Genomic DNA, 12415 nt, shown 5'->3' on the forward strand with positions numbered 1-12415 from the left:
TGGACTTCAGAATATTTTCACGACCCACCACAGTCTATAGCCTCAGTGGATTTGTAGTAATATTAGCAGACAAGCTCTTATTGGAAAATCTCGTAATGTTAATGTAAAAAAAATCAACATTTTTGTCCATTGATATTGTTAGATTTTCCATTAATAGTTTGTCCGCTAACAGGGCTGGACTGGTAATCTGGCATACAGGGCATTTACCCGGTGGGCCGATAGTCCTCAGGGGCCGACCGATGCTGTTGTTTTTTGTTTGTTTGTTTGTTTTTCCCTTAGAGACTGACCCTCTATTTAGATGGGGTGGCTTATTGGTCTATCTTTAACATACACCGTGAAATTAGCTAATCATAATATCTAAGAAGAGCAATAGGCTGTGTTAGGGGCTGGTCTATGCCGAAAAAAATCCCGGCCTGTTTTTCTGTGCCAGCCCAGCCTTGTCCGCTAATAGAAATTCATGGGACAGCAAATACATCTATTAACCATACAGGTGAATGCAAGTCCCTTTTGTCCACGACCTCCCTTCAGTACCTCCGCAACCCCCCAAGGGGCCCTGACTAGTGGTGTGGATCGGCACTGCCCTCACGATCCGATTTGATCACGATTCGGGAGTTAACGATTCGTTTCGTTTCGATTTGATTCTATGCGATCCGATCCGATCCGATCCGATTCAATTCTACAATGCATTGCAATGCACTACATTTCTACTGAAAGCAAAGCAAATGTTTAATCAGTCATGATGAGGCAATACAAGTAGTCAGTTACGGGGCAACAATTTATTGGCTGTTTTCTGTATCAATCTGTCTCAGTCTGTATCAGTCTTGCAATGTTTTGAAGTGCTTTTATTTAATTTAACATTAATTTGCTCCCGAAATATCCATGGAAGTAATTGAAACTTAAAAAAATTGCCGGATCGATTCTGGATCGTCCATGCCCCGCATGTTGACACCCCGTCCTGACCCCCAGTTTGGGAAAATCTACAATATGTAGTGAAAATAGATCAGTGCTGATGTGAGTTTGACCTATTGCAGCGTCTTCAGCTGAAGGGTGTGCACCACTGTGCGGTGTGCTGCGTACGCATATGTCAAGCCAGTGTCTGATAAGCCTCTGTATTCAGCCCATGGAACAGAGAGCCTTCTTATGCCCTGATAGATGCCTCTCCAGCTGTCAGTTTTGGACACCTGCCTACCATTTATTCTGCTGTTGAAATACACACGACCAGTTTATACATTATTTTACATGAGCTATTTTACATTATGTGTAGTTTCTATGTGCAAAAGTATTTACAGTCATGACTTTATTGTCTGGTCACCATCTATTCTCCAACTGATGTCTAGTCCATGTTATGAGTCCTGCTACACTCACTGAAAGGGAATGGGGGCATTGATAATGAAGGCACATCAAATATCAAGAGAATTGTGTGTGATCCGGATTGTCCGCCATACCTGGACCAGAACGGGTGTCAGTTTGATAAACAAGGGGTGACAAAACAATAAAATGTAATAAAGTGTCAATTCTATTACACATTGGAAATTACATGAATGTTAACCGGTTAAAACTCTGTTATGAATTTGTTGTTACCAGAATGGCAATGACAGAGTCATAGTGCATTACTAAAGAGGCCCTGTGTTATGTGACATGGGATATCGGTATCGGAGTATCGGTATCGGGTTCAGATATCAACATATTTCAAAGATCGGATCGGATCGGAATTTTCCCAAAATATCAGATTTTCCTGATACAGACAATGAGTCAGGTGCAATGTTAATTTGAAATCATAACACTTGCATATTAGCTTTCAGGATGGGATTGTTACTATTTTACTTGTTGCTTTTTGCTTATTAATTGGTTTCCTGTTCTTCTGACTCCCTTTTCTGACCAAATAGTCTGCTTGGGCCTACCTCAAGTTGAAACCCATGCATATATGTGATTTTGGTATTGGATCGGAGTAGTATCGGTATTGGCAGATATCAAAATTTAGATATCGGGATCGAATCGGAAGTGAAAAAATGTGTATCGTGCATCCCTACTTATGTCATAGTAGAAGTACTATGGTAATTAACCTTTCAATGACTATTACAGCGTGCCTCAGATGGTACGACGTGCATTATGGGGCTACTACACAGTTCCCAATGACTTAAATAGATTTTGTATACAGTAGAGTATACACCGTTTAGACTGTCCATGATGTCCCTGTGCTGTTTCTGCATGCAAGCAGGCGCAAACAAAAAGACAATTTTCAATATCTAATGTAGGCTACTCCACTTTAGATTATCCATGTGGTGCTGGTGCATGTTAAAAGGACAATAATGTCCATGAGCAATGCATTTGTTGACCATAACGTATGCTATACCCATTTTAAATGCTCTCTAAGTGCTAATAGTAGTCAATGTTTTTGGTGCAAACATGTTCACTTTACATTTAGGCTACATGCATATTGCCTGGTTAGGGTTTATGATGCATGCCCCATACGTGCAGATGGGAGCGCATCATTGCAGGCTAACCGTTTCCAAGTTTACTGAGAAAACTCAAACACTGTAGGCTACGTCATCACAACACTGCTATGACACTGGCAAGAGTCTTAAATAACAGATTGAGACGTGGTCATTACCGTTTTAGTAACAACACGTTCATAACAGATGCTCTGCATGAAGATTACTTGTACCAAAAGGCAGAGTTGTTTTTGCAGGAAAAGAAAGATGTAGATCCAGTTTCTGTGTTGTTAGTCAGTGATACATCAGCAAATATGTACACAAACATTATGCATTTGTTTCATCTGGAGGTGTATGGTGTAGCCAGGTTTAATGTGTTAAGACAAGCCCGACCATGTACATTTTTCAAATTTGACTAATTACTCTGTAATGTAGGAGTGCAGTAGGCTGCCAAGGTAGTTAAGTCTCTCCAATAACAAGCACAGCATCCCACTGAGTAGTGTTGCTGCAAAAACTATATGAAACAAAAGACTGAGTTGCTTTTGCCCGCAAACGAATGTGTTTGATCCGCTTCTTCCTACATTGTGTCAGATTGGCAGTGAATAATGTATAGCCTGCTCCTCTCCTCTCATCTCCTCCTCTCTCATCTCCTCCTCTCCTCTCCTCTCCTCTCCTCTCCTCTCCTCTCCTCTCCTCTCCTCTCCGATGTCCTCTCCTCCTCTCCTCTCTCATCTCCTCCTCTCCTCTCCTCCTCTCTCATCTCCTCCTCTCTCATCTCCTCTCCTCTCCTCTCCTCTCCTCTCCTCTCCTCCTCTCTCTATGCCACCCATGTGCATATGACTATTGGCACGGTTGCCCGTCTTCATTGTTGGATTCTTCTCTGTGTGGCCATTGCTGTTGGCACCTGCTGTGTATGTGTGTGTGGAGACTGCAGCCTTGTCACCGCAACAAGGACACATCAAGGTGTGGTCTACCCTGCATCTTTCTCCATCACTTTGTGCATGTTTGTGTTTGTGCACGCTTTGTGTGTGTGCGTGCTCGTATGTGTGTGTCTTGTGTGTGTGTGCTGCTCGCCTCGTGCACGCGTGCATTGGGTGTCAGTGAGTGCATTGGGTGCACGCGCACACGTAGCAAGCACAGCCTTATATAATTCTGTATGTTCTACATGCCCTGGGGGGAGTGCAACTGATCTATGAGGTGCCACTTGCACATACACACTCCACACATCCAACGATGTTGTTTGAACATAAGAGAGCATGCATACGCTTACGAGAAGGAGTTTGGCATCCTTGTGCATCCACAGAGAGCGTGAGACTGGATGTATGTGGGCCATTCCCTTGAGGGACAGTAATCCTGGGTTTAAACTCATTTATTCTCGACCCTTCCTTTTTGGTCCCACTGATGGCAACAAGCATAATGAGCTCATCGTTGTGGCCGATCATTGGTCAATAGGCCCCCTATCACTTGGCCAATCAGGGGATGATTTGGTGACGTTAGCTTTACATTGGTCTCAGGTTGGCTGAAGGAGGCGGGTTTACGGTGTGTTGAGCGACGTCAGAAGTAGTGTGTGGAGTGCTCTGCCATTGGCTGGGCGACTGAAGGTAACCGGGCATGAGAAAGAATAGTGGAAGAAGGAGGCAGAGACCGAAGCTAAATGGTCGTAGTGGTACCTAATTACAGCATACTAGAATGAGGCGACGGTCGCTGTCGTCTATTAACTTGTCATAGTGATTTTCCATTTCCAAACTGTCCCATCCGGGTAACCCAGACAAAACATATGAAGACGTGGAATATGGATGTCACAACAAGTGGCTATGCGGTTGTAGTTATGGAATGTCATGCATAGCTGAGCATCAAACTTGCCAGCATCCTTGTAAAATTGCGTGTTGTGTAGCCTATATGCTACTACGCCGTCTGTGCTGTCACTATTGAACGAGGAGCATGAACATTGGTTTGTAGGGTTATTTTTCTTGCCATCGCCCGCCTACTAGTTGTTGCAAAGGCTCAATCTAAAATCTAATTGGATTTCACAAACTCGAGTCTGTCCAGCTGTTTCTTGTTTTCCAGTCTCACTATTCGACTGTAGATATTGTCAATCAACCATACTTTGACACGGAACTCCTCCTTCAGATGGCTCACCAGAAGTACCATTGGCTACTGTATACTGATACATCCAATGGTGGACGCCGATTGGCTGAGGCGAGTAGTTGTCAAGGCTTTAGGCTTCATTCACCATTTTGCGACTGTAGTGTAGGACAGAAGCTGTCGTACTTTTCCTCGTTTGGGAGGCTTTTGCGGAAGAAAAATATTTGCGAGCCCAGAGCCTGACAACCGTGGACGACCAGCATTTCAATCGCTCTAATTCTGGAAGGATATCTTTCTCGCGTCACTGATAATTATTTCTGGGTAAGTTGAAACATAAGCTACAAATCTTTCTTCTGCAGCACTGCGGAGGTTGCCTGTTTTGCTTTGTTAGGCTATCGTATTGGGTGTTACTTGGGTAAATACTTGCCTTTCTTATATTTATTTCGAGGCCAAAAGGTTTCTGCGTAAACCGGGTGAACTGGAGAGATAAGTGTTTTACCATCCTCGGAGAGAAGGGAGGGGGGTTAGGGTGCACACTCAGTCTAAAAACTTTTTTCTAGAAAACGACACAACGACTGGATGACTTAATCTGCAACAAATTACACATCTTCACACATCTGTTCCTAAACTACACTTTCTACATAAGTTCTGAACATCTCCCAAAGTATATATTTTCAGCTTTCAACGACGCTTTTCCTCCCAAGGCGACGCAAACGTTTCATTTTGCTTTGGGTGTTCTCTTGTAGTTGAGGGCCTGGTCTTTTCCTGTTGCCCTCAAAAATGATATATTGCAATGATATCGTCAGTTGAATAATGTATTGATCAGTTACTGTCACGTAGTGGATTAGCAGTAGCCTACGACAATCGTTTGCTACTGTCTCACACAACGATTGCGTGTAAAGCTTCACAAATGCAATTTAATTTCTACGTCGCAGTTTCCGTGTTTAGGTGTGCTTACATAAAACCTTCGATGGCACAAGTGCTTTTACACGTACTCACTCTTATGATCATAGATTGTTGAATGGTGCAGCTTTAGAAACAATATTGCCTAGCAGCGGCCTTGTACTGCCGAGAGGCCTGCGTCACCCCACTTCTGGGTTCTTTGTGTAGTAGGTGGTAGTAAGCGCAGAGTAGGGCACTACGACCAATAACAGCGCTTGACACACATACAGGCGGCTGCTCAGCAGAAACTTTCTCAAGCCCATATCCTATGATTTGTTGTCCAGGCATACAGTCCTATGTACGCACTTTTGTGACAACCTTACCTGTATCAATGCGAGCTTGTGCGTATTTGTGCGCCGTGCGTAATAGGCGTAATTATGGATTTTTCTTCACTATTTGGTTAACGGGTGTTATATACTTTTGTTCTTACACTTTTTGTAACTAGCCACAAAGGTGAGTAATATAACTACATCCGATGTTGTTATTTGGTTGATCAACTATCCGACTGGTAATTAGCGTCGTAATAAAGGTGAAATAGCCGTGTTTAATTCTAATAATAGGCTTCACTACTTCTCGCGGGACACGCGATGAATGTATCCCTTCATTACGTAGTGTGGTTGTGGTGCAAATGTTAGTTTACTTTTGGATAGGCGTAAACGAGTCTTATCTGGCTTCCTTTGTATACTTCGCTGTGGCGTATGCGAAAGTGGTAGTAGGAACTTGGCAGATGATGATGACACAATGGTGGAATTTTATTGGTTTGTTGGCCACACGCTATTTACATAGTCCACGGACTCGCTCAGAACACAGTGAACTAACTGAATAAGGGCTTTTGAATGCTGCAGCTGTGTGTGTCCGTGCTGGTGGTTTGCTGCATAGACTTTGCAATGTGCTGCTGTCTGCCTCACCATGTGCAACCATGTCAACTAGTCTAGTCTCCAACCAACCCTGTCTAGTCCTGCCAGCATCAGACATAGTTTCAGTATCTTGCATTCGCCCACACACACACAGCATATGGTGCATATCCAGAACACTTACAGTAAGAATGAAACTTATCTCCTCTCGGCCTGCCTTCCTAAAATTCAAGTTATATATTATTTCAGTCTGCCGGAGAGAACACTCTGTCAGCTAAATGTCAATATTTACCACAAGCAGCTCCCCACCGCAAACTCAAAAATATAGACAGCTTGCAAAAGTATTGCATATACAGTGTACACACACACACACACACACACACACACACACACACACACACACACACACACACACACACACACACACACACACACACACACACACACACACAGAATTTTCTGATTTCATTTTTCACATACGTTATTGCAAATGCAAGTCAAAGTAATTAGGCCAACTATGCTTCTCTTGATCATGAGGTCTCTTCTTCCTGGGTGTGAGTGCTTGCTGATGTGCTGAACCTCTCCTCCCTGTGTTGACTTAGGCCAGTCCAGCCACTAAACCAACGAAAGCCATGGTCACTCTTCGTCTGTTGTGGACAAACACCACAGGAGGCGGACTATGCAAGTGTGCGGCTTTGACAAGTTTTTGCAGTGCCGTTGCATTTTTAAAGAGATAAGGGCCTGGCCAAAAAGGAACGTCTATAAAAAAGAGAGCAGTTTGGTGAGAGTGAGAATGAGAAAGAGAGACAGTAGAGCAAGCGAGAGAGAGAGAGAGAGAGAGAGAGAGAGAGAGAGAAGAGCTGGGTGGCTGACTTGGTGATGTGTACAGTAGTGGGAAGTTAAGCATTGTTAAGGTTGTAGGGGTGTGTAGTGTTGCTTCTGTAATAAAATGCTTAAAGGTCAGAGTGAGTGAGTGAGTGAGCGAGTGAGAGAGTATGCGTGAGTGTGTGTGTGTGAGTGTGTGTGTAAGACGCGAGGGAGGGAGGGACAGAGAGAAAGAGAGAGAGAGAGAAATGCCAGTGAACCAGGAATTCCCCCGCCTCGTCAGTTCTAGCCAAGAAAACGAGTGTGCTTCACTCTTCTACTTGTCTGGGCATGCAGTTCTATTTGTGTGCCGCCTGCGTGTTTATTATTTGGTGCAACACAAATCAACAATTGGACTACAAACCCGCACGGTTGCCACGTAGCAAATTTGGTAGCGCATCGCATTGATAAGTGGAGCTAATACATGATTATGCAACAGCCGTGTAGCAATTAGCTCTCTAGCTGGGCGTACTTGTTTGCGTATTTGTCTATGCATATGTTGGAGATGTATGTTTCATGTGTAACACACACACACACACACACACACACACACACACACACACACACACACACACACACACACACACACACACACACACACACACACACACACACACACACACACACACACACACACACACACAGTTGTTTATTACACACGTATTACATAAATGTCCCATAACATAACATGTATTTTATTCTTGTACTGTGTGCTATTTTTGTCAAATTAATGTCAATAATGAAAATAATAATGAACGATGCACACACAATAATGACAATATATCACAGGCACATTTGTAAGGTTAAAGAAGAGCCACATCAACTGTGTATGTACAGTAAGCATATAGCAGGCTGATTTTAGAGTGCTTCATCGTGTTTAAACTTCACAGCACTTCATTAGTAATACCCCCCCTTTCTCCCCCCCAGGCCTTGGAACAGCAGGACTGAGCTGAGACAGAAGAACGAAGAAGGAGAAGAAGAAGAAGAAGAAACAGAAGCCAGATAAAAAGAGAACGTGCAAGAGAGCGAGAAACGCAGAAAGAGAAAGAGAGAAATTGAAAGGAAGAGAGAGAGAGAGAGCGAAAGAGTGAAGAAGAGAGAGACGAAAGGGCGGGATGAGCAACAGAGAGGCAGGACCAGAGGGAAGATAGAAGCAGGGAGGAAGGGAACCTTCTCCTCCTCCCCAAGCATCCTGCGGCAGACCGCAGACGCGACAGCCGTCAGCTACCGGGGAGGGCTGGGTGCCGCCGGTGGTAGCGGTGGTGGTGGTGCCGGTGGCGGGTCACGGGCATCTCCGACGACGTGAAGCCATCATGAAGCCACTGAAGAAGGGGGGCCGGCCCTCGCCCCCGTCCACCCGCGCCAAGGCGGCGGGCAGGAAACGCGGCCAGCCCGACAACAACAACGACAGCAACAACAACAGCAGCAGCAGTCCCGAGCAGCAGGACGCCCCCACACGCTCCTCCTCCTCCTCCAGCACCAAGCACGTATCCTCCTCCTCCTCATCGTCCCCGTCCCCCCCGAAAAGACACATGACGCCTCCCTCGTCACACTCGGACTCGGACACCAACACACCTCGCGGCGGTGGCACTGTCAACTCTGTAACTTCGGTGACAGCAGCAGCAGCCACGCCGGACCGGGATGACATCCTGACCCGGGAGGGGGACAAGGTGGCAGGAGGTGGAGGAGGAGGTGGAGAGGAGAGACCCAGGAGCTGCCGGTCCTCGGACAGCAGTGGCAGCGCCGCCAGCTCCAACAGCAGCCCCAACCCCTCGGCCAGCCGCAAGACCGCCACCTTCAAGGCCCGCGTGCCCAAGAAGAAGTACACCTCCGAGCACTGCTCCTCTTCGTCCTCGTCCTCGTCATCGGTTGGAGTCGGCAACCACGGCAACTCCAGCACGCCTCCGCTGGCCAGCGGGAACAGCAGCAGTAGTGATGGTGGCGGTGGTGGTGGGATACACAACGGGACGTCCAGCAGCCTCTCCACGGCTCAGCCTCAGGGCGGCCAGCAACTACACACCCCCAACAGCACACAGCACACCCCCAGCCAGCCTCCTGCCCAGGCCACCACCACCACGGTCTCCCAGTACGGGGACAGGGAGGCTGGGGAGAGGCCGTCGGCGGCGCCGTTGTCCAGCCCTCCTCGGTGCTCCTCCACAGACACCGCCAGCGAGCACTCGGCCGACCTGGACGTGATCTCCACCAACTCCACCACCACCACCACCGCAGCCTCCCACAGCAACGGCACCACCACCACCACCAACTCTTCCGCCGCTGCAGCAGCAGCAGCAGCAGCAGCAGCAGCAGCCTCCCAGAGCAGGACGGACACCCCCTCGGATCCCGGAGGGCCGCCGTCGGACCGTCCCCATCACCATCCGCACCAGCAACAGCAGCACCACCAAGGCCCTCAACCGCCGCCACCGCCCCCGCCACCATCAGCATCGTCCACGGCCCCTCACGGCAACCCCCCGCCACAGGACGGCCTGGCCGAGGCGCTGGCCAAGGGCCTGAAGAACCAGCGCGTGCTGGCGCGCCAGAGCTCCGGCGTGTTCCGCGCGGGCGTGGTGCGGCACGTGAGCAGCGGCGAGCAGGGCGGCAGCGTGGTGGAGGTGCAGCTCAACGGGGAGAAGGGCGTCAGCTACTACCCCTTCCGGCCCGCGGGGGGCGACGTGGACCTGGTGCTGGACGCGCCGCCGCCGGGCTCGGGCCAGGTGGCCATCGGGACCTGCGTGTGCGTGCCGTTCGGCGCGGGGCCCGGCGAGAGCGGCGGCGGCGTCAGCAGCGAGGGGGGGTCCTCGCCGCAGACCTACCGCGAGGGGCTGGTGACGCAGGTGGACCCGCATGTGGCCGTGCCCCACCCCTATCGAGTCCTCCTGAGGGATGATCCCGGGGCGGAGCAAACAGCAGCAGACCAGGACGACGACAGCGGCGGCCCCAGCCCCGTGCAGGCCGTCTGGGTGTCCCGGCAGAGCCTGCGGCTCCTGGTGGCGCCCTGGGACCTGGACCCGGGGAGCCGCGCCTGGGAGGACCGCGAGGACATCGAGGTGTCGCAGTTCATCGGCGGGCCCATCTACCGGCGCCCGCTGCCCCCGCACCCCGCCTCCGCACCGCCACCACCACCACCACCCCTCCCCCCGCCGCCACCCTCGTCCTCGGTCCCCTACGTGGTGTCCTCCACGGCCACCACGGCCATCGCCGCGGCCGGCGGGGTCATGATGACCTCCGTGCTCAACTTAGCCGCCGCCGGGGGCCACCGCGACTGGGAGCGCGAGCAGGAGATGGAGAGGGAGCGACAGCAGAGGGAGAGGGATAGAGAGAGGGAGCGACAGCAGAGGGAGAGAGAAAGGGAACGCGAGCAGCAGGAGAGGCTCCAGCAACATCAGCAGCAACAGCAGCAGCAGCAGCAGCAGCAACATCACCAGGCTCCAGAAGAAGACATGGAGGTCACCATCTTCAACACCGCCCCCATGACCATGAGAGACGCGGCCGGCATGGGCGTGCCGCCCCCCACCCTCGTCAAGCCCCTGGGGGTGTCCCCGCACCAGCCCCGGCACATCCTGTCCAAGCCCTCGTACCTGTCGGTGGTGCGTAACATCGGGCCCCCCCTGGGCCCCCATCTGACGCTCAACCACCCGCACGGCGCCCCGCCCTCCGTCCTGCTCGGCCTGGACGGCAGCACGCCGGTCATCTCGGCGGCGCCGCCCCCGCAGCTGCCCCCTCTCCCGCCCACGCGCAGCATCCTGGAGAAGCCGTCCTCCGCAAACTCCCACGGATCCTCGGGCGGCGGCGGCTCCGGTTCCGGCGGAGGCGGATCGGGCTCGGGTTCGGGCTCGCGGTCCCGCACCCCGCTCACGGCCGCGCAGCAGAAGTACAAGAAAGGCGACGTGGTGTGCACGCCCACTGGCATCCGCAAGAAGTTCAACGGCAAGCAGTGGCGGCGGCTGTGCTCGCGCGAGGGCTGCTCCAAGGAGTCGCAGCGCCGCGGCTACTGCTCGCGCCACCTCTCCATGCGCACCAAGGAGATGGAGGCCGGCGGAGGACCGGGGGGACCGGGCGGCCTCGGAGGACGCGACCGAAGCGGAGCCAGCAGCACGGGCACCCTGACGCCGGACCTGCGCCTGGGCGGCAGCGGGCGCACCAGCAGCGAGTTCGACTGGGACGAGACGTCGCGCGACAGTAGCGAGGCCAGCAGCCGCGGCGGCGATTCGCGCCCGCGCCTGGTGCTGCCCTCCCTGCTGCCGCAGGAGCTGTCGCGCGACTTTGCCCGCGACCTGTCGCGCTTCGACTTCGACGAGTGCGAGGCGGCCAACATGCTGGTGTCGCTGGGCAGCTCGCGCTCGGGCACGCCCTCCTTCTCGCCCGTCTCCAACCAGTCGCCCTTCTCGCCGGCGCCCTCCCCGTCCCCCTCGCCCCTCTTCGGCTTCCGGCCGGCCAACTTCAGCCCCATCACCGCCCCGGCGTCCCTCACCCCCCGCCGACCGCGCCACCTGAGCGGCACCAAGCTGGGCGGCGTGGTGGTGCCCGGCGGCGTGGTGGAGCGCGAGCGGCACCTGTCGGGCGTGGTGCCCACCTTCCCCACCAACCTGACCTTCACCGTGCCCATGAGCCCCAGCAAGCGCAAGCCCGGCGAGCACCCCCACCAGGGCCCGGCCTCCTCCGCCGCGGCCACGGCCGCCACCGTCCTGCCCCTCGTGGCCGCCCCCTCCTCCATCGCCATCCCGCACGACTACGGCAAGCCGGAGGTGCAGCATCAGATGCCCATGCTGGTGGGCGACCCGGCGCTGGGCGGCTTCCGGGTGCTGTCGCCTCAGAGCCAGCCCCAGACGCCCTTCTCCCGGCCGCGCAGCGCCGCCAGCCGCCCGCCCTCCTCGGCCGCCTCCACCCCTCCTCCCATGCTGGTGTCTCCCACGCCACCCTCGCCCCTGCCCCAGGAGCCCGGCAGCAGCGGCGCGCGTCGGGGCGGCCTGCCCCTGCGCGACTCGCCCGTCATCGTGCGCAACCCGGACGTGCCGCTGGCCAAGTTCAGCGAGAGCCCGCTGGGCAGCCGCAGAGGCAGCGGTGGGAGCGCGGCCGCCGGTAGCGCCGCAGCGGTGGGCGTAGCGGGCCCGGGTCGCGGCGCCAGGGACAGCGCCGGGCAGCCCCCGCACCTCAGCGCCACGCTGCAGGCCCCCGTGCCCATCAACGGGGCCAGCGCCACCACCAACGGCGCCGTGCTCCTGCGCAACCCGGCCTCCACCA

General features: G+C 52.9%; 1 protein-coding gene across 1 annotated transcript in view; it reads left to right on the plus strand.

Annotated features, from left to right (window-relative positions):
* The first annotated feature begins 4463 nt into the window (after positions 1 to 4463).
* cica (capicua transcriptional repressor a) overlaps positions 4464 to 12415 on the plus strand; it is a 46280-nt gene continuing 38328 nt past the window's right edge. The window contains exons 1-2 of the mRNA XM_063186159.1: positions 4464 to 4838; positions 8105 to 12415. The exon at positions 8105 to 12415 is cut by the window's right edge and continues 273 nt beyond it. Coding sequence (XP_063042229.1) covers positions 8491 to 12415 — 3925 coding nt within the window. The 5' untranslated portion in view covers positions 4464 to 4838; positions 8105 to 8490. The remainder of the gene's footprint in view (positions 4839 to 8104) is intronic.

The sequence above is a fragment of the Engraulis encrasicolus genome, chromosome 20, assembly GCF_034702125.1.
Source record: "Engraulis encrasicolus isolate BLACKSEA-1 chromosome 20, IST_EnEncr_1.0, whole genome shotgun sequence".
Taxonomy (NCBI): domain Eukaryota; kingdom Metazoa; phylum Chordata; class Actinopteri; order Clupeiformes; family Engraulidae; genus Engraulis; species Engraulis encrasicolus.